At 53.9% G+C, this 21,580-nt stretch overlaps 2 protein-coding genes across 2 annotated transcripts; one reads left to right on the top strand and one right to left on the bottom strand.

Moving 5' to 3' along the window:
- Window positions 1-3,245: 3,245 nt before the first annotated feature.
- LOC105495233 (uncharacterized) lies at window positions 3,246-10,718 on the bottom strand. The gene is made up of 3 exons (XM_071069011.1): window positions 10,636-10,718; window positions 9,876-10,358; window positions 3,246-7,212 (listed from the first exon to the last, which is right to left on the bottom strand). The coding sequence occupies exons 1-3, from the start codon at window positions 10,716-10,718 to the stop codon at window positions 6,837-6,839; spliced, it is 942 nt and encodes a 313-aa protein (XP_070925112.1). The 3' UTR covers window positions 3,246-6,836.
- LOC105494994 (forkhead box D2) lies at window positions 10,601-13,371 on the top strand. The gene has a single exon (XM_011764102.3). It carries the CDS (start codon window positions 10,717-10,719, stop codon window positions 12,202-12,204), a length of 1,488 nt encoding a protein of 495 aa, XP_011762404.2. The 5' UTR covers window positions 10,601-10,716; the 3' UTR covers window positions 12,205-13,371.
- Window positions 13,372-21,580: the final 8,209 nt, after the last annotated feature.

The following is a 21,580-nucleotide window of genomic DNA, read 5'->3' as shown; positions in this document are numbered from 1 at the left end:
AGTTGTCACCATTTGGGGCTGACCTAGGCAGGGGATGAGAAGGAGCCTGTTCCAGCAGACCCTGCCTGAGGGGGCTGGGCTGGGCAGGGCAAGGCCAGGCAGTCACATGATTATTATTGTTGTGATAGGTATAGCACAATAGTTAAGAGCCCTGATTCTAGACCCAAATTGTCTGTGATGGGGATACACTTCTCATAAGTTGGATGAGGAAACTGAGGCCCTGGAAGAGGCAGGGGCATGCCTGAGGTCACATAGGAAGGCAGCGAGAAGACAGAGAGTAGGGCCCAGGCCTCGTGGCTTAGGCCCCACTGTTCCTCTGCAGTTGCAGGAACAAACCAGTGGGTAATGCATTCTCATGGCAGGATGGAGATGTCCCTGAACATGTCAAGGTTGGAGAGGAGGGCAAGGAACCTCACTGAGACATCCTGATCCATAACAGGCTCCAGCTAGAGCACTAGGTCTCAGGAGTCCCCATGAGGTGGCAGGCTAAGAAATTTCCCTGGTCCATTTCCAACCCAGCTATCTGGATACTTTACAAATGAGGAAATGCAGGCTTAGAGAGAGATTAATTATCTGAGACTAGTAAGTGATAAGAGCATAATTTGAACCCAGCTCTAAGACCTGAACTCTTCTTGCTACACCTGGGTGCCTCTATGATTCATACTCAGTGATTACCCAGCCCCTAGTCTAGCACTTCCAGTGACAAGGAGCTCAGAGTCACCAAGGTAACCTATTACATCTCAGAGATAGCCCTATTAGAATGTTCTCCTTGCATGGAGACATAGAAAGTGAGGCTTTTTACCCCTTTCTGGCTCTCTTTTGCCTTGGTCTCTCTGTCCCAGATCAGCCCTGTGGAGATCTGGAGATGTTGGCTGTGTTAAGCCTTTATTCTCCAGGCTAACTACCTCAGACCTTTCTTTCGTGTTTATAGGACATTTTGTCAAATCTTCATGCATTAAGCAGGGTTAGGTTCAGTTGTGAATGACAGACTGGCCCCCCCAATCCCACATCAGTGGTTTAAACAAGACTAAAGTTTATTTCCCTTTTACGTAACAGTCAGTGCAGGCAGCTCAGGGTGGTATGGCAGTTCAGTGGTCTCAGAGACCCAGGATTCTTCTCTTTTGTGGCTCTGCTATTTGTGAAATTCAACTCAACTAGCAGAAATCCACCTCAACCTAGCTTAGCAAAAGGGGAGATTTCTTCCTTTTTGAATGTCTGGAAAGTCTAGGAGTTCTAGTTTCAGGCGGAGCTGCAGGGACTCAAACACTATTTTTAAGTCTCTCTCTCTCTCTAGGCTATTTTCCTCTGTGTGTGGGCTTTGATGTCAAAACAGCACTCTCCATGTGGCAGGGAGATGGCTTCTGACAGCTAAGCCTGCGTGCTTGTCTTCTGATCCAAAAGGAAAGGCGCTCCTCCCAGAGTCCCAGAGTGCCAGTCCCGTGGTCTACATATTCCCAAATCTCAGAGTCCATATGTCAAATCATGTAGAAGGTGTGACTGGCTACTTAGATCACTTACCACTGCCTGGACCAATCACTGGGCCTTGAACTTGCAATGGTGTGTATGACCCAGCTGGTGGCCTGTCTGCTCCTGGGGAGTAATTGTGAGGGGGACAAATTGGACAGCCCCATCAGGACCACATGGAACACAGGAGGGAAGGTTTCCTTCAACAGAGGGCCGAGACATGCAAAAGCTGTAAGCACGTTCAGCTCATCGTGCCAGGGAGACCGCGTTTTGTTTTACAAGCAATGTGGAGCCCCTGGAAGACTTTGGCAGGGCTCAGTCTGTTGGTTTGATTTGTCACAACCATTTTAAAAGGAGGAAACTGAGGCAGAGAGAACAGACAAATCCAATGACTGCTAGAGCCAGAAACCATGGATAAACTCTGTCTGAGAGGGACACATGTTCTCCTCCCCTCAAAAATAGGGACTGATAGGGGAGAAGCAATCTCTGTTCTTAGCGAACACATAGTTCTATTGATGATCTGAGCTACAACCTCTGTTCTCAGCGAATACAGAATTCTATTGATGATCTACTGATGAACTCCCTAGAGTTCTATAGGGAGTCCCAGACAGAGAGGGAGATATGCCATACCTTCCTTTCTTCATTCCTCTTTTCTTTCTTTCATTAATATATCCACATTCTCTAACATTAATTGAGCACCTACTGTGTGTCAGGCTTTGTGCCTGGCAGGAGGTAGAGTGATTAATAATGATGATGCAAAACATTTATTGAGTTTTTTTTGTGTTTTTTTTTTTTTTTTTTTTTGAGACAGAGTCTCACTCTGTTGTCAAGGCTGGAGTGCAATGGCGTCATCTCGGATCACTGCAACCTCCACCTCCTGGGTTCAAGCAATTTTCCTGCCTCAGCCTCCCAAGTAGCTGGGATTATAGGTGCTCACCACTGCGCCTGGCTAATTTCTGTGTTTTGTTTTGTTTTGTTTTGTTTTGAGACGGAGTCTCGCTCTGTCACCAGGCTAGAGTGTGGTGGCACCATCTCGGCTCACTGCAACCTCCGACTCCCTGGTTCAAGCTCTTCTCCTGCCTCAGCCTCCCAAGTAGCTGGGACTACAGGCACCTGCCACCACGCCTGGCTAATTTTTGTATTTTTAGTAGAGACGGGGTTTCACCATGTTGGCCAGGATGGTCTCGATCTCCTGACCTCATGATCCACCCGCCTCGGCCTCCCAAAGTGCTGGGATTACAGGTGTGAGTCACCGTGCCTGGCCTAACTTTTGTATTTTTAATAGAGAGGGGGTTTCGTCATCCTGGTTTCCAACTCCTGACCTCAGGTGATCCACCCGCCTCAGCCTCCCAAAGTGCTGGGATTATAGGCATAAGCCACCATGCCCAGCCTTTATTGAGCTCTTTCAAAGTTTCAGGCAGTAGGCTAAGTGCTTTACATGTGCATCATCTCATTTAATCCTTACAGCAATCCAATGAGGTAGGTACAATTATTATCCCCATTTTGCAGAGGAGGAAAGATAAAGAGGAACACAAAATGAGCCCTGTTCTCAAGGAGCTCACAGTCTAAAGCAGGGATCCCAAACCCCCGGGCCATTAGCTGGTACCTAACCGGTGACCTGTTAAGAACCCAGCCACACAGCAGGAGGTCAGCTGCAGGTAAGCAAGTATTACCACCTGAGCTCCGCCTCCTGTCAGGTCAGTGGCCACATTAGATTCTCATAGGAGCACAAACCCTATTGTGAACTGCGCATGTGAGGGATCTAGGTTGCATGCTCCTTATTTTTTATTTATTTATTTATTTATTTATTTTTTGAGACTGGAGTCTTACTCTGTTGCCCAGGCTGGAGTGCAGTGGTGCGATCTCAGCTCACTGCAACCTCTGCCTCCTGGTTTCAAGGAATTCTCCTGCCTCAGCTTCCCGAGTAGCTGGGACTAAAGGCACCCGCCACTATGCCCGGCTAATTTTTGTATTTTTAGTAGAGGCGGAGTTTCACCATGTTGGCCAGATTGGTCTCAAACTCCTGACCTCAAATGATCCACCCACCTCAGCCTCCCAGAGCGCTGGGATTACAAGGCGTGAGCCATTGTGCCGGCCTGTTGTGTGGTCCTTATGATAATCTAACTAATGTCTGATGATATGAGGTGGAACAGTTTCATTCCAAAATTATCACCCTACCACCACCTTGATCCATGGAAAAATTGTCTTCCATGAAACCAGTCCCTGGTGCCAAAAAGGTGGAGGACCCCTGGTCTATAATCAAATCTACAGACTGAAAAACAAATAACGAAACCAGATGGAGCTAAGAGCTTTGGGAGCACAGAGGTGGGAGTCATGTGAGCGCAGGAGTGTTGTCAGGGAAAGCACTTCACAAACTTGATGTGTGAAATTAACCAGGAAGGATTAGGAGAAGTGAGCCTGGCTAGAGTGAGCCACTTGCAGAGGTGAAGAGGGAAGAAAGAGCAAATCAGGTGTAAGTAGAGTACAGGAGTTGGAGGTAAGGCTGGACAAGCAGGTAGGGGCCAGGCTGCCAGGTATCCTGTGCAGACAAGGAACCTATACACAGAAAGTGATGCAGCCCTGGGCAGGCCTCAGGCTGCTGAGCAGGTTATCACTGGAGCCTCATGCAAATCACGCTTCCACCTTTTCCACTAACTCTGTAATTGCAAGCACCAGAAGGCCTCCTGTTGATCTGGGGTCGCAGCAGTGCCCTCTGAGTGTATGAGCAGGAGAGGTTTCTCAGCTCCTCCTTCCCTTGGGTGGTGGTGGTGGATGGGGGAGGGTGGTATTTGCCAGAGTTGAGTCTGTTCCCAGACCTCAGCCCTGCCCACTTGCTGATGTAAGAAATGCAGCCAACCCCTGAAATGTGGAACCCTTCCAAGTAGCTTGATGTGGGCTGAGGATGGGGGAAAGAAGGGTCTGGCCTCCCAGCACAGCATTGCCCTGCCTGCCTCATCCTGGAGCAATGACCACTCTCCACGTTTCCTCCTGCATTTCCTTGCTCCAATTCAGGTCTCACCCACCAAAGTGAGTTCTCCCCCAAATTACCTGCTCCCCATCCAGGTGAGATGAAGAGGACCCTGGCCTGGGAAAGGGTTTGATTTCCTCCTCTGCTACCAGTTTGCTGTGATTTTGGGGAAGTCATCCCTCTCTCTGGGTCTCAATTTCCCCATTGGCGAAATTAACTTTGAAAAATCTACAGTCCAATTTTGGAAAGAATAACTTCAGTCTTTATTCACTGGGGGGTGGGGTGGGGTGGGGCAGGGAATGGCATGCCCAGCATGCAACACAAGGCGTGGGTGGTGTGGATTCACAGTCTTTTTGGAGAAGAGCAGGCAGGAAGCAGGTCAGCTGTGCAGTGTGGCCTGAGAATGAGCTCAGAGCAGGAAGAGGGGAAGAGGAACTGGGCTGTCCAGAAGGCTTCTTTCTGGAAGAGGCAGGACTGGAGCAGGGATTTGAAGCGTGGGTCAGGTTGGAAAAAAAAGCAAACATAAGGAAAGAGTGGAGTCCGGAGGTTGTAAGTCTCTGGATAACTTTTCCAAGCGGGTGGAATGGGAGTAGCGTGAGGAAAGGGTGCTTTGTCTCAAAACTTGTCCTCTAGTTCCTGACTCTCTGTGTGGATGAGAGACTCCTCCAGAGGTCGCTGTTCCCCAGGAATCCATCACTAGCGTCCGCACCGCGAGGCCAGAGCTCCCACTGTTCCCCTGGCTCTGCTTCTATGAGGCTTACGCGGCTCTGCATCTGCCCAGAGGGCACAGAGACCTGACAATATTTCCGCCCCCACGAGGGTACTTACGGCCTCGCCAGTCACCCTGTCTGGGACTCAGAAGGGTCATACGCGAAGGCGAGCGCATGTGCACGTCTGTGGTACACGTAGGTAGCTATGGCTCTGCACCCTCCCTCCTGCGCTGCCCCAATTCAGGGCCCGGAAGGGCATCCGGTTCCCGAGGTGCCACTGTGCCAGCAGGCAGCGTGTAATTGGTAGGAGGGAGGCTGCCGCTGGAGTATTCTTGGCTGTCCCTCAGTGCGATCCCTGCATGAACTCCTCCTTTTCCATGCTACAGTCACAGACACTCAGCCCAGGCGCACGGTCGCACATCCTTATTCCCCATTAAGGTCTCGCTGCTGACCCTAGCAGGTTTGTCGTCCCTGACCAGGTCGCAAGGCTTCAGACTCTGGGGGGAAGTCGTGGGCCTGGATGATGAGGCTTCCAGGCAGTCCTGGGTCCACTCTATGGACACCAAGCGTGAGGTCTGGAGGGAAGGACACAGGACACAGGATGCAAGACGGGCGCCCGTCACTCAGGGTCGCAATCCGCCATACAGAGCCACTGTTGTCCAGAGGACAGACACATGAGGACAGAGAAAGAGAGGCTTGGCCCATGGGGCCGAGGAACCCCACAAGAGCACACTTAGACATGAGGTTCTCCCTTCCACATACCTGGAAGCGTCCCCCACTGCCCCTGGCCGCCTCTGCTCTCAAGAGCGTGGAGCCTTCCCTACCACTCTGTGAACTCTGTGGATCTTCGGGACCGGCGGGTTTTAAGTGACGCTATTTTTGCTCTCTCCTGAGGTCGCAACCCTCTTCCCACAAACAACAGCCGACAGGCTCCGCAGCTCGCCTTGGTCTCCACGCGCAGTACTCGCAGTACTCGAGTGCAGAGTGCTTAAGCGAGCCCCCTACCACATAGTCCAGGGTTGGGGGCGGTGGGAGATGGGGCTGGGAGGGGACAGTGGCCAGGAGTAGTGGAAAGAGAAGATGGAAATTCATATTTTCGAACTTTGCCCAGCAGACGTGTGGGGGTTACGGCGGAGGCACCTGCCTCTGATCCAGCACCTGAAGTGGGCAGGTGGGCTTCAGAGTTGAAGGTGCACACACTGGAGCCCCAGTCATTTCTGTGCATGGGTAACATGTCTGAGGTCTGCCCCGGCAAGTCTCAGGATCTGGAGTCTCCCGCCTCCCACCTGGGCTAAGGGAGCTGATCGCTCCTGAGCAGCCAAAGATCCGGGTGGAGAAAGGGGCCGGGAGATATACCGGCTGAGGCTAGACAGCTGTCTTGCTTTGGAGCTGCAGCTAGGTCCGGAGTGGGAAGGAGGAGGCTCACGCGGGCTTTGCCGCTTTCCCCGAGGGTGGCCAGTTTTGTGAATAAAATTAGATAAGTCTGCGAGCGTAGTTCCCCAAGCCCAGCTCAGGCTTCCGTTTGCAGCGGCGCTGGCCGAGCTCGAACCACTGAAAAGGGCCGCGTGCAATCGTTCCGCTGTGCCTCGGGACAAACGCTTTAAGCCAGTGCCGCTCTCCAGCAGTTTCCTGATTGTCTTAATTAGATCCGTATAATCGCTGGAAGGCTTTTCTTTCCCAGAGCCGAGAACAGCTCATTTATGGGGACCAAAAGGAAGAGAGGGAGAGACGACCCGGACGCCACTGACAGCAACGTAGTCTTCGCAAAAACCACTCAATACTAGTGGAAAAACCCAACAGCCATCCCCCGCAGCCCGCCAACGCTTCCTCCCAATTGTTCTGGGCTGCACGAGGGAGATGGCCGGGCCGTGGAACAGACGCAGAAGGAGGCCGGGCACGACCAGAGACGCTGTAACCCAGACCCGCAGAGTCTGGGGCTTTCCGCTCTTTGGCGGCTGCAGCAGGCATGGGTGCTGGAGCCCAAGGCTTCCGGAAAAGGGTCGAGGTTTTCGCGGAGGGAGCGACGGACTCACGCGGGTTCCCAGGCACTGCTGCAAGACGCCGAACAGACTGAGCCCGCAGGCGGAAGAAGCAGGGGTCACGGGAGAAGCAAAGAAAACGAAATAAATTCCGAATCCCGCGGTCGCCTTTCTCCCAGACCACAGTGCGCTTACTCCTGACACTGTTGAAAACAAACTGGCCCAGAACCTTGGAAGGGACGAGAGACTACTAGAAATCCCTCTATACAGAGCAGAGCTCGGCTAGGGAAATAGCTATTTGGACAAACAGAGGGGTTCTGGGCTGGGAACCCGGACATGTAGGTCCACCTCAGCTTAGGGCCCCTCAAAAGCCTGACAAGTAACATGATCTCCTGGACCTCAGTTTCAGCTCCTGTAAAAAGTATGTATGTGAAGGGTCTGGATTCTCCCTCCCCAACCCTGCAGAGCAGAGGCTGGGGATTCTCTACTCCCCTTCCCCAGTGCAGGTCTCAGTAGCAGTGAATATGCAGCAAGGCCAGGCAGAAGCAAGGGCTGGCTGCTGCAGTTGCTTGGTAGAACTTCTTGTCTGAAGCAGGAAATTTGGGCAGCAAATGCCCTGGCTAGTCTTACCCTGACTGGAGCCTGGGTAGACAGGGCAGTGTTGGCAAGGAAGGAAGCTGCTGGTTCCCATTTGCCGTTTTAGAAATGAGGACATTCAGGTCGGGCGGGGTGCACTCTGTGAGGCCAAGGCGGGTGGATCACCTGAGGTAGGGAGTTTGAGACTAGCCTGACCAACATGGAGAAACTTCGTCTCTACTAAAAACACAAAATTAGCCGGGCGTGGTGGTGCATGCCTGTAATCCCAGCTATTCCGGAGGCTGAGGCAGGAGAATCGCCTGAACCTGGGAGGCAGAGGTTGCGGTGAGCTGCTGAGATCACGCCATTGCACTCCAGCCTGGGCAACAAGAGCAAAACTCTTTCTCAGCAAAAAAAAAAAAAAAAAAAAAAAAAAAGAAAAAGAAAAAAGAAAAAAGAAAGAAAGAAAAAAGACATTCAGAAGGTGAAATGGAGTAGGATGATGCCAACACTGTTTTTCTCTTCACTTATTTAGATACTAGCAGAGCTGAGCTGGCTTGGAGTTGGTGTGTGGTCCATGGTGTGGGGTATCTGTGAGTGGGGTTCTGGGAGTGTGAGACAGATATCCATGTAGTCAAGAGCGAGCTTGAGGTATGTGTAGGGTTGCCAGATAAAATAAATCTGCTAAATCTAGCAACCCTAGGTATGTGAGTTTACTTGGACTCATGCAAGAAGCTTCTCTCCAAGACCTTTTTCCCCCAGATAGTATGTCACCCAGGAAATTCCAATTCCAGGGCTACAAGTCCCTGTCCAATTTGCTGTCCATGGTTTGAGGACGGGATTTCTCTTTTTTCCAAGGACAGTTTATGCTGGAACAGCACATTAAGTGGATCGCCTTGGTCAGAAGTCCCAGAGGGGGTCCAGGCGACTTGCTCTCAAAGGACATAAGTAGTCACACCTACCTTCCATTTTTTTCTGCCCTTAGCTGGGGGCGGGGGGGGGGGGATGAAGAACTCTATTTTGAAGATTCTGTGAAAAGGGTTGCAATACAATCTGTTCTATCTCTTTGCAGGAGCCTGGGTGAGTTTTTTCTCCCTATCCTGGATCTGTGTAGCTCCATCTGTGGAATGGGAGAGTTGGATTAACACCAGGCTATCCCGTAGATTGGAGGCTGCTGTTAGATGAAACTGCGAAGTGTTCTCAGTACCCTTTCCTAAATGGCCTAGAATATGGCTACACTTCTACATCAGTTCTGAGGTAGGTGTTACTAGCCTCCTTTTTACAAAGGCAGAAACAAAGCGCAAAGAAACTTGCCCAAGGTGACAGAGCGGGTAAGTAGTGAAGCCAGGATTGGAACCCCAGGAGCCTGACTTAGGTCGCTGCTCTTAACTACCATGCAGACCCAGAAACTGAGGCTCCGAAGCGGGGAAGTCATCTAATGAGGGTCACACAGCCTTGCGACAGCGGAGGCAGCTGGGATTCCGACCTCGCACGCCCGAGCTTTGGCCACTGTGCGGCGCTGTCGGGGCAGCAGCCCAGGCATCCGCTCAGTTCTTGCTCACGTCCAGCGCCCATCTCCCCCTTCCGTGGCCCAGAGGTTGAAATGGGTCCACTCTGTGTTGAAGCTGCTTGTTTCTGGGTCCTGGAGGGAGGCCAGAGGAGAAAGAGGTCTAATAGGATGGGCAGGAACCTGGCTGGTGAGAAACAAGGCACAGGGCCAACCTTCCTTGCACAAGACTTTTGAGATGAAGGCAACACTTGGTCGAGGTTAGGGTTCACTGACCGGGTGTCGGGCGGGGGGCGGAGGGGGTCCTGCCGCCTGTCGGTGGGGCCCAGAACCCTGGGAGCCAGGAAGGTAGGGGGTGTCCAGTCCTCAGGGCAACTGGGGCCAGGGAGAGGAGAGGGAGAAATTAAGCGGATTCCCAGACCCGTGAACAGACACACCCAGGCAAATGCCGTTTCCACAGAGACTCATGGAGAGTGAGACAGTCACAGAGACCGAGACAAACGGATGCCGAGACCGAGAGGGTCGGAGGACAGGCAAACTCGGAGCGGCAGACCGGCCCGCGCCCCAGGAACGCGGCCACAGCTGCCGCCGCTCTGCCCGGCCTCCCCACGCGGAGAGGGGTGGCGGGCTCGGCCGCGGAGGGAGGAGAGGGCGCCCCGCCGCAATCTCACCTCTCCCAGGCCCAAGGCTGCGGGCGCCAAGTTTGCTCCTGGTGATCACTCGAATGCGTCTCCTCTCGGGCCGGAAGTCGTGCGAGCTCGGGTGGGAGCCGCGGGCCGCGCTGGGGCAGCGTGGGTCCCGGCGTCTCAGGCTCGCGCTCCCACTGCGCTACGGCCCCAGTGGCCCGGGCGCCGCCTTGGGAAGAGGACGGGTGGGGGCTGCTGCCACTTCCCTGGCTGCGGCTGGCGCCCGAGTGAGCCTTAACATCCAGGGGCTGAGCGTTCTGAAGGCGGCGGCTCCACAGAGCGCAGGGTGCAGGAGCAGCGGCGAAGACAAGGGCCCACCTCCGGCCACTCCAGCCCAGCTCCCGCCGCGGCGGCTGTTTGTTCCCGCCGGGCCCCTCAGCCGAGGCGCTACGCCCGCCCCTGCCGCCTCGCCCCACCCCGCCCAGGGAGCTCCGCCCTGGCCCGCGGCTCTTCCGCCTTAGGCAGCCGCTAGGCGGGAGGGACAGTCCCCCACCCCCAACCACTGCAACCCCGAGGGGACTAGGAGCTGAGGCCCGCCCAGGTAAGGAAAGGCCTCAGCTCCTTCCGCCCCTGCGGCGGGTCCCAGCTCTGGCTCCTGGGGTAGTGGCGGGGGCCGCCAACTGGGCGCGCCCTGGAAGGTGAGCGCGGCCGAGCTGGGCCGCCAGGGGGCGCTGCGGAGCCGGGGGACACCCCTCCCTGCCTGCCTTAGTCCCCCGCCCCCTCCCCGCCCGCGCGCAAAACGCACTCGCCCCAGAGGCAGCGCGGCCGAGCCGGAGCCGCTGCCGGAGCGGAGCCGGAGAGTGGCGGCGGCGGCGGCAGCGGCACCATGACCCTGGGCAGCTGCTGCTGCGAGATCATGTCCTCCGAGAGCTCCCCGGCCGCGCTGTCCGAGGCCGACGCAGACATAGACGTGGTGGGCGGCGGCAGCGGAGGGGGGGAGCTCCCAGCCCGCTCCGGGCCCCGCGCCCCCCGGGACGCGCTCCCCCATGGCCACGAGCCTCCCCCGGAGGAAGCCGAGGCAGACGTAGCCGAGGACGAGGAAGAGTCGGGTGGCTGCTCGGACGGCGAGCCCCGAGCTCTGGCGCCCCGGGGGGCGGCGGCCGCAGCGGGGAGCCCAGGGCCAGGCGCGGCGGCGGCCCGCGGCGCAGCGGGGCCCGGGCCGGGACCGCCGTCGGGGGGCGCGGCGACGCGGAGCCCTTTGGTGAAGCCGCCCTACTCGTACATCGCGCTCATCACCATGGCCATCCTGCAGAGCCCCAAGAAGCGGCTGACGCTGAGCGAGATCTGCGAGTTCATCAGCGGCCGCTTCCCCTACTACCGGGAGAAGTTCCCCGCCTGGCAGAACAGCATCCGCCACAACCTCTCGCTCAACGACTGCTTCGTCAAGATCCCCCGCGAGCCGGGCAACCCGGGAAAGGGCAACTACTGGACGCTGGACCCGGAGTCGGCCGACATGTTCGACAACGGCAGCTTCCTGCGGCGCCGCAAGCGCTTCAAGCGGCAGCCCCTGCCGCCGCCGCACCCACACCCGCACCCTCACCCGGAGCTGCTGCTGCGTGGCGGGGCCGCGGCGGCGGGGGACCCCGGCTCTTTCCTGCCCGGCTTCGCTGCCTACGGCGCCTACGGCTACGGCTACGGGCTGGCTCTCCCGGCCTACGGCGCACCCCCGCCGGGGCCGGCCACGCACCCGCACCCGCATCCGCATCCGCACGCTTTTGCCTTCGCCGCGGCAGCCGCCGCCGCTCCTTGCCAGCTGTCGGTTCCCCCAGGCCGCGCCGCCGCGCCTCCACCCGGACCTCCGACGGCCTCGGTGTTCGCGGGCGCGGCATCTGCCCCAGCTCCTGCGCCAGCCTCAGGCTCGGGCCCGGGCCCCGCAGGCCTGCCCGCCTTCCTGGGCGCCGAGCTGGGCTGCGCCAAAGCCTTCTACCCGGCGTCCCTGAGCCCTCCCGCAGCCGGCACCGCGGCGGGTCTGTCCACCGCACTTCTGCGCCAGGGTCTCAAGACGGACGCGGGCGGTGGTGCAGGCGGCGGGGGCGCCGGAACAGGGCAAAGGCCTTCCTTCTCTATAGACCACATCATGGGCCACGGTGGCGGCGGGGCAGCACCCCCGGGCGCCGGCGAGGGCTCGCCGGGACCGCCATTCGCCGCAGCCGCGGGTCCTGGGGGCCAAGCCCAGGTCTTGGCCATGCTGACTGCTCCGGCCCTGGCTCCGGTAGCGGGCCACATTCGCCTCTCGCATCCCGGGGACGCGCTGCTGTCCTCAGGGTCCCCGTTTGCCAGCAAAGTCGCCGGCCTTAGTGGCTGCCACTTCTGACCGCAGCAGGCCCAGGGCCGGTTAGGTCCGCACTCCTCAGCCTCTCCCGGGAGCTTCTGCGGTCCCAGCGGAACTCAGGGAGTCTATTTATGAAGTCTCCAGACCTTGGGCCGGCACGCGTGACTCGGCACTTCAGTCTCCACGCACAGAATCTCGCAGATAGTTGGGACCAAGCGGGCTCTATCGTTCAGGGCGACAGGCCCGGGGCTACGCGAAGTCGTCGCAGGCCAAGATCCTTTACAGTTTGAGAAATAAAAGCAGGGGGGTGGGGGCTTCGTTTTTCCCCTGCCTCTGCGCCTCTCGGCGAACACATTGCCGGAGAGATGCCTGACCAGGCTCCACGGATCCCGCCAGAAACACCAACAGAGGGTCTCCCTTTCTGCCTTTCCCCTCTCACTTCTTCCCCAACGTTGAGACCCGGCTTGTCCAATATTATAATTTAAAGACATCTATTATCTGCTTTGTGCTTAAAAGAAAAATTCAACTTTTTTTTTTTTTTTTTTTTTTTTTTTTTGCTGTTCTCCAAGGAAGTTCGTTTCCTCTGAAGCCTAAACCAGTGTCTACGCAGGCGGAGCGGAACGGAGAGGTGAAGCAGGGGGTCTTCATATTCCCAGCAAAAACCCTGGATCCCACTCCACTGAGGAAAATCCTTTCTCTTTTGTGTTTGGGTGCTTTTAAAGGAATTTTTTTCCTTTCCCTTGACTGGCTGGGTCCAGCCATCCCCGACCAGCAACCCTGTCAGTGTTCCACTCTGTCCCAGGCCCTGTGATATTTATTGTGGCTAAAGGCAATGAGATTGGGTGGAAGAGAAGGGTCTGGGCCAGGGACTGGAGAGATGGGGTTGGAGTGGGCAAGGGCACACCCTGTGGCAGGGGGTCCTGTAATTTTATGTAAATATCTGTACAGCGGGCTGCTCGGCGTTCTCTGTCCACTGGGTGTGCATTGATTTAAACTTCTCCACTGTGGGGAAACTCTGTGAAATCGTCTGATGGTCTGTGTGGAAGAAAAGAAAAATCTGTCTACCCCCTATTCCCCATTGGTGTCAATTGAATAAATGTATGTGAACTTCAGCAGTCACCAGCTCTGTCTGCTTGCCTGCACTCTCCCTGGCCCCTAATGGGGCTCTCCCCGAAAAGCTTAGCTCCCCAGCAGAGGGGGAGTGAGGAAAGGCCCCTGGGCAGCCCACGCAGGCAGAGAAGGGTTTGAGCTTAGAGGATGCAAGGGGCACTTTAGTCTTGGCCTTCAGCTGCTAATGAGGCCGAATCTCTGGGAAGCCTGTGGCCTCTCCCGCACTTTCATTTTCGTTCTAGTCTTAAGAAGGTTTTTGGCTGGAGTTTTGCCTGAGGTTGTGTTTCCAGTGCACCTGAGGATTCTCATGTCCTTCTAGTTTGGATGTTGGCACAGCTTGGGCAGATCTGGGTGCTAAGGGTTCATGAACACTCTACCCACTAAGTACAATTTAAGGTGAATATGTCTGGTGATGTGTACTCCGTATGCCTCTATTTCTGAGTGAAGGGCTTTTATGGAACTTTTGATTCGTTTTTGTGTTTGTCTGGGTCGGCACAGCTGCTTGCTTTTTTGTCGTGTGTGTGTGTGTGTGTGTGTGTGTGTGTGAACTGTATTTCAGAATATCTGCGTTTTTATTTCTATGTATGTCGGTGAACATGTCTTTGTGATGTTTGTGATTCTCAGTCCTGTCTTTCTGTCTCTGAGAGGAGAGGTTTCTCCCTCGCCGCTTTAGGGCCTTGTCTGGAATCCCCTCTCCCCCTGCCACCCCCCAACACAGTAACAGAGTAAAAGGCTTGGACTGAGGACTGTGAAACCTTTCTTTCCTACAGCCTCCAGAGAGGGTTAGAGGGGCACCATGAGCTGCTCATTCACTGTGAGATGAATGAGTCAGTGGGGTTACACTCAAGGTAAAACTTATCCCTTGAGCCAGACTCATAGCTGGAAGCTACTGCCTGAGTGCAAATCCATTGGTCTTGTTGGAGTCTTCCATAAACCCATTGAGCCTCCCATTTCTCTGCTTGTGCCCAGGACTCCCAGTGGCCAGACTTGTGTTGAGTGAGAGATGATCTTTTGGTGAAGCAGAGATGACTTCTTAGCTCTTTTCTCTGTATATTCCAGTGAGATTAATAGGAGAGGAGAAACAGAGGTGCAAGAAGAGGCAATGTAGCCTTCACAGAAAACAGACACATGTTGAGGGCAAGGGTTGGGAGATGAAGTGACAGAGAAGGAAGAAGACAGGGTCAGACCCAGATGCAGGGAACTTGAGAGGGGTGAGCCACACAGGCCTCTTCGGCTAGGATCCCTGCAGCTGGCAATAGTAGAAAAGAAGGAGGAGGTGGAGGACTGAGACCACTGTAGAAAGGGTGTCAAAATCAGGATTAGGGTGGGAAGAACACACCAGAGCTGGGGAAGGGTTGTTTGGGATTCCCAAGTCTCTCATCGCCTTCACCAGTGGAGAAGAGATGAGGCTCAAGGTGCATATAGTAGACGCAGTCCCTCTGCCAGAGGCAAGGCAACCCTCTCCTTGTTGAGAGACTGTGGAAGTGGAGGGAGGTCAAATGGAGTGGGCCACCTTCCCACCATTTATCAAATGGTCCAGGTGAAGTAAGGTTAGATTGGATAGTATAAAGGGAGAAACAGCTGCTGATACTGGGATGATGGTCTCTGGCTGGTTGCTTCATTTACTTAAATTTCTCCGAGTTTAATTTCGTTTATTTTCACTTGAGGAAGGGTGACTGTGACTGAAGGAACATGCACTCACACAAGTGAGCGTGTGTGTGTGTGTGTGTGTGCGCGTGCTCTCAGTAAAGCACTTTGTAGCTATGTGACCTCACCATGAATATGTCACTCCCAGATATTAGATTGGAGCTTTATGTAAAATATTTATTAATTGGTTTTTCCTCTTTAGAGGAGAAAATTAAGTCAGCCAGAATTATGTCTGATGGTGGATAGTTAGATGAGATAATTCCACAACTGCTATTTATAGGAGAAGCAGCAGACCCTTTTGTGTGTGTGTGTGTGTGTGTGTGTGTGTGTGTGTGTGTGTGTGAGAATTTATCTGAGCATGTTGCTTGGTGTCTGTGTATTGGAGGAGCCGTATCAGGAAAAGGTAGGAAAAAGAGGACTGGGGAACAAGAGTGAGATGCACCCTTATAGGGGCTTCTAGGGATCTTGGAGCCCCAGACCCATGACTCAAACGCCACTTTCTCAGTGGGCCAAGAAGGGTAGACCTGAGCCAGAGAAGATTGTGGTCTGAGGACTGGGAGTCAGAAGCCACTGATGCCCAACTGGCCTTGAAAAATACCCAGAAAGGGAATTGCTGCGGGAGCTCCCAAGACTCCAGATGCTTATGGCAGAGAAGAAGGGAGGGTATTTAGAGTTTGGGGCTCCTTTAGGTTGTCTTTCTGGGGAACCTGTTAGGAGCTGGGAAGAGCCCATTTGGGATCTGGACTTCAAGGCAAAGGATGAGGGAGTTCAGGATTTGTATGGTAGAATCCTCCTGTATGTTTTTTAATTCCTCCTGACTGGAAGGGCCTAATGGGTGACTCCCTCCCAACCTATGGGTGCATAGGGTGGGTGTTCAGTTTAAGGAGGCTCACTTAGGCATCCTGGGAGGAGAAACAGGCTATCCCATCTGGAGGGGCTCCTGTAGGTTGCCTCTGTGCTTGGGTGGAGGCAACTGAGGTTCTGCTGCCCTGCAGGCCCCAACAATCAGTGACAATAATAAGAAAATATTCAGGGCATACCTTCATCTCTCGAAGGTGAGAAAAAAAAAGAAGGTAGAAAATCGGCCTGGGGTTCAGAGTGCTGCTGAGAGCTGGCAGTTTAAAGGGAAAGAAAATTGGCGAATTTCACTGGTCAATTTCACTTCATTTCGTTCAATTTCGTTCAATTTCATTCCTTTTCATCCAGCGCCGGGAGGCCCGAGGCCACAAGGAAGGGGAGGGGGTCTTTCCGGGCGAATTTCCCTCATCTTATAGATTTACTTTCCAGGGCTGTGAGGAACAGCCTTGATTCTGAAACTTCGACATACGTTTTTCAGCCGCCGCTAAGAGCAGACATTTTATTTTATTGAAGGGTATTTGGTTTGGGTGATCGAAGCACATCGGTAAGCCTCTCCGCACTTCTCTTTTGCAGCCCAATTAAAGCGGTTAATTCTTTTCACCGCTTATTCCTCCCCATCTTTCTTTCTTTCTCCTGGGGCTCCTCGGACCACCCAGGAGCCGGAGTTGAGGTGGGGGCGGACACTTCCCCTCCATATCCAATTTGTTCTCGCCACAGCGGGCGCGTCTTCGTGGTTACAAAGCGCTTTTTCCCTGATGACTTTTTTCCCTTTTTCAAAAACACTTCTTTCTCCCCCCTTCAACTAGCAACCCTCCCCAGGCCCACCCCTCCTCCCTCTCCGCTCCGGTTTATTTAAACTTCGCCTCCTCCAGCGCCGCCGCAGCGCGCACTTAATGAAGTTGAAGGCTCGGTGAGCCCGGGTGAAGAGGGTTTGGAATCTGTTGAAAGGGGCGTTTTGTGACACTGATTGGGGCGGGGGCGGGGGCAGTCGCGGACCAGACAATGACCGACCAGGCGGGTTTTCCTGCGCACAGGGTCAGGCGAATAAAGGCGCCGACGCTGTTTAAACGAGGGACCCCGCAAGAGAAAGGGAGAAAAGATTTTGAGTGTGGAGCGTGCCTCGTAAGGTTTCGTGCTTAGGGGAAGTTGGGAGGAGGCACCTCGCCTAGAGTCTTTACGGACCGAATTCGGAGTTTATTTAGAATCCTATGCATCAAGCCAAAGAAAAGCGGGGCGAGTTTGGGTTTGCGCCTAACTTAATTCCGATACATGCCTCAAAAGGTGGTCTAGGCTGGGGCCTGGGGAGGCGTTCAGGAGGGCCAACCGGGACGATGACATCCAGCCCACATTTGTCTCTGTGGCTGGCGCTCTGAGGTTTGGCGCTCTGGAGAAACGTTGAAAGAAAACTAAAGATGGGCAGTGGTCGGGCAGGATAACTCATCCTCCTAAAGCGTTTGTGAGCAAAACAAATGTTGATTGGATTTTTTGGAGCGGAATTACTCTGCTCTTTAAGGTCGGCGCAGACACGTACCAACAGAGAACCTGCAGACAGGACAGAGGTTTCCAGCTCTGGTTTCGGGAACGTATTTTTCCGCGGGCTAGTGGGCGCGGCGCGGCGCTGGGCGGAGCGGGCACCGCCTCCTTCCGTAGCGGAGCAAGAGCTGCGGCTGGAGGCTGCGGCCGCTCCGGAGGCCTGGAGGCTTCGAACTGCGGGGGAAGGAAGGCGGTTTCCTCCGCAGCGCCCCGGAGCTGGACTCCCCACCGTCACCTTGTGGGTTGTTTCTGGCGCTCCCTCCGCTCTCAGCCTCGAGTCCTGGGTCCCTGCGGAGCGCTGTCTTTTCGCTCCACGCGGACTCCGAGCGGAAGTCGCTCGCTGTCCGAGACTTTGCATTTCTCCCGCAGCGGAGGTCTCTGCCCGGTGCCTTCCTCCTGGCACGCCAGCCTCCTCGCCGAAATTTAGTTGTCAAGAGGGTAACAGAGTCCCAGGCTTTACTGCCACTCCACTCCCTGCTCGGTTATTTAAGAGATATGCGGCTTCCGGGGGGTTTTCTTCAGACCCCGCAAGTGCGCTAGGCTGGGAAGGATGCGCTCAGATGCAGCTACAGAGGTTCCGCGCGTTTCACCACGGGAAGCCCGGGCCTTAGAGATCTGTTCTCGGTTCTCCAGGTGTTGGAAAGTTGCCTCAGGCTGCTCCCACCTCTGGGGCATTTCTGTCTACGCAGGCAGAAGGATCTTTGGAATTGCGGTTGCATGGATCTTAGTTCTGGAAAGGGGGAATCACTGGGGGAACAAAAAATTCAAATCCGTCCCTTGTATTCCTAAAAATCACTGCAGACCTGAAAAGTGCATTTCGAGTTATCTGTGTAGACACTGCCGGGGTGTGTGTGGTGGCGGAGGGTGGGAGAAGCGCCGAGGGTACAGGAGTGGACTTTATTGTTCACATTAACTCACCGGTGCTTAGAGAGGATCCGCGATTCGCGCCCTCCTCCCCCAGCAGGTGTCTATGCAGTTCGGTATGCAGTTCAGACTCCTGGGCTTGGATGCCCCATCCCATTCAGATGCAAATGTGCTGGGTTCGGGTTGAGTGTGGGAAGTCCACCCCCCTACCCCCACCCCTGCCCACGCCTTCCTTCCCTGACGCCTCTTCTGGGCCTTTTGGGTTCCGGTCTCAACTTTGAGTTGCTTGTAAATCTTTTTGAGATAGGTCTTACCTCCTCAACAGTCACCATAGACAAAGAGGGCAACTAGTGAGGCTACTGCGTGAATTAGCCTCGGACCCAGAGGGCAGGAGCTTGGGGGTTTTGAGGACAGCACGGCTCCACTTTCCGCTTTGGAGTGGAACCTCACACAGCAGATAGTTTGTGCAGCTGGGAAGATGGGCCCTGAACCCGAACGGTATGAGGATATGTATCCTAAGGCCGGTTTTGGCCCCAGTTCACTAGGTCCCGGCCGCCCCAGCCAGCTATGGTTTGTAGAGTCCGAAGGCAGGCAGGAGGATCTCAGATTGAGGATTGAGCAAGGACTGAGGATCGTTCCTTGTGTCTGTTTGCAAGCCCATGGGTCTTGCAATGCGAGGGCAGACAAACTACGAAGTGGGCTCCGGTTCCGATGAGCCATAGGGCCTCTCCGGCCCCTGATCTGAGCACCCCTCACCTTGGTCCATCTGCTGACCATCTAAAATATGTAAGGCCAGCGTCAGGGCTCAGTGTGTGACCAAGAACAGTTTTCCTGCTTGAGGGGTTACCTGGTAATGCTGAAACACAGGCGAGTTAATTTTCCCCCAACTCTGGGGATCTTTTTCCTGTCTGGCTCCTTCTTTCCTTCCTTAAATATTTACTGAGCACCTACTGTGTGCTGGGCATTGTCCTGGAGGTGCAAGCAGTGAATTTCTGCCTGGCATCATTACAAGCAATCTAACTTGGTAGTTGAGAAACCAAAGAAAGATATAACAATGAATTATCACCATATTTGAAGTTAAAAAAAAAAAAAAAAAAGAAGAACTTTTGTGTTTTAAGGGTTAAGTTTGTAGCTTTTCACTTTGTCATAACTGCTCCAGGTATCACAGCCCATCGATGTGTGCCTTCTGGGTGTTTGGGATCTGTGATTATGTTTATGCTTGTGTGTGAGAGGGTATGGATATGCATCAGTGTGTGCAGGAGAATGTGCTTAGGGGTAGATATTGATGAATGACTATGTGTGTGCTAAGGTATACTTGTGATGTATCAGTGTGAGTCTGTGAGTGCAGTGAGTCTCCCTGACTGTCTTGGGCAGAGGCTGGAGAAATGTGAGTGAAGAGGATTGGAGTGGAAGGGTTAGGAATGGGTCCCTGCCTGAGTTCCCAGCCTCTTCCTCTGTTCCTTAGCAAAGATTAGGACCTGTCCTTCTTCCAGCTTCCTTCCCTACTGCAGACAAGGATGGGAACGTGGAGCACAAAGTGAAGGTGCTAATGGAGTGTAGTGAGGGCAGCAGTGCAGCAGTCAGTCCTCCTCCCATGGTTCTTACCTCTTACTTTTCCCGCTATGTCCAGCCCCTGCAGCCTGCCTGGGGGTCAGGATCCAGGTTGTTCCGGAGTAGCTGAGAGGCTTCTTTGTGTGGCCCTGGACCTGTTCTCTGGTCTGGTGCTGCTAGCCCCCTCTCCTCTAGACCACACAGAGTGTGCTGGCTACTGGTCCTAGGTGACTGTGGAGTCTTCCCTTCCATTGCCAGAAAACTAGCCTACATCAAGGAGGCAGGTGCAGGCTGTAGAGCCTTAAATGCCAGAGCTTGCAGGGTCTCCAAGGCTAACATTGTATGGGAAACTGGACTAGAGGGGGTGAGCAGTGGCATTTACCCAGAGTTGCTCAGCAGGATCCTGGATATAAAGTTGGACCCTGCAGCATCTATGCACTAACATATAAAATTAACATAGACAATTAACATAGACAAATAACATAGACAATAGACACTGGTCCAGATCTTTTCCTTTTATTTTTAGTTGATGCATGTAATTGTATGTAAATCACATACAATTTAATTGTATGTAAATCCCATATTTGTAGGATACAGAATGATATTTGATACATGCATACAATATGTAATGATCAAATAAAGGTAATTAGCATAACTCTCACCTCAAACATCATTTCTTTTTGTCGTGAACATTAGAAATCCTCTTCCAGGTTTTTGAAGATATATAATAAATTATTGTTAACTATATCTACCCTACAGTGCTATAGAACACTAGAACTTGTTTCTCCTATCTTGCCGCAGTTTTGTTTTCATTAAGGTATAGCTATTTTGAGAAAACTCAAAACCTAGCATCTCCTCTTGTCTCTAGGGAAATCTCAAATGTCACCTGGGCTGTCAATGCTGCTGAATGCCCCTTCCTTCCTAAAGGCAGGATGGGAGTAAAGTCAAGATCAAGGTGCAGGATAGCAGACAATTATCCAGATAAATCAGGCATGGAATAGATCACCTTTAGGTGAGAGAGGTGCTGGTGGCTTTAGGGAGAAGTGTAGGCTAGCAAGAGCGTCTGGCGCTCCACTTTCCCCAGGGTTCCTGGGCTGGGAGAGGTGGCCGAATTCTCCTCCTAGTCCCAGGCAGAGCAGAAAGTCCAGTGCCAGTGACCCCCTTGGAGGAGAGGAAGGGGTAGGGGAATGGTCAGAGTTTGCCAGTAAATGTCTCTATTTTTCAGGTCTTCCAATGTGGTGGCTTCTCTGCCTCTTTTGCTTCCACGAGTCTGTTGGAGAATCTGTCAGTTGGCCCACTGGAGTGCTCCAAGCCTTGCTTCCCTCACCCCACCTGACTCTAGGCCTTTTATAAAGTGAAGAATAAACAAAGAAAATCTGGGCCACTCGGGTCCCAGGCAGCTTTGGTTGGAGCCATTCCTTCCTGGGTCAGATATGCTGACCAAGCTTCAGGGCTTTGGGGTGTGTGTATGTGTACGTCCAAGTGTAGCATTAGGAATTCTGAATTACACTTACCTCTGGAAGCTACCAGAGCTTTTTGGTGTCTCTTTTCAGTCCTCCTGGATCTTTACCTTACCACCTACACTGAAGATACTTATCTAATATTGGGAGTAGAGAAGGGGAGGAGGTGAGAAGATTCCTGATTCCGGCCTGGATGCTGACTCTCTGTGGCCTTGGGCAACTACTCCCCCTACCCACGCTGGGCCTCCATTTCTCTGTGTCAGAAATGGAGCTGGGGAAATTTAGCCTGGACTTACCTCCTGGGTCTGGGGTCAGTGGCTGCTTCCCAGCTCCTCTCTTTAGTCTGCTGAACAGCTCATGCCCCTCCCTCAGCTCTCCCTCTGCAGCAAGGGTGC

This window comes from Macaca nemestrina, chromosome 1, assembly GCF_043159975.1.
Source record: "Macaca nemestrina isolate mMacNem1 chromosome 1, mMacNem.hap1, whole genome shotgun sequence".
In the NCBI taxonomy this organism is placed as follows: Eukaryota; Metazoa; Chordata; class Mammalia; order Primates; family Cercopithecidae; genus Macaca; species Macaca nemestrina.
The sequence above is the reverse complement of the archived record's forward strand: the minus strand, read 5'-3'. Positions and strand labels throughout refer to the sequence as shown.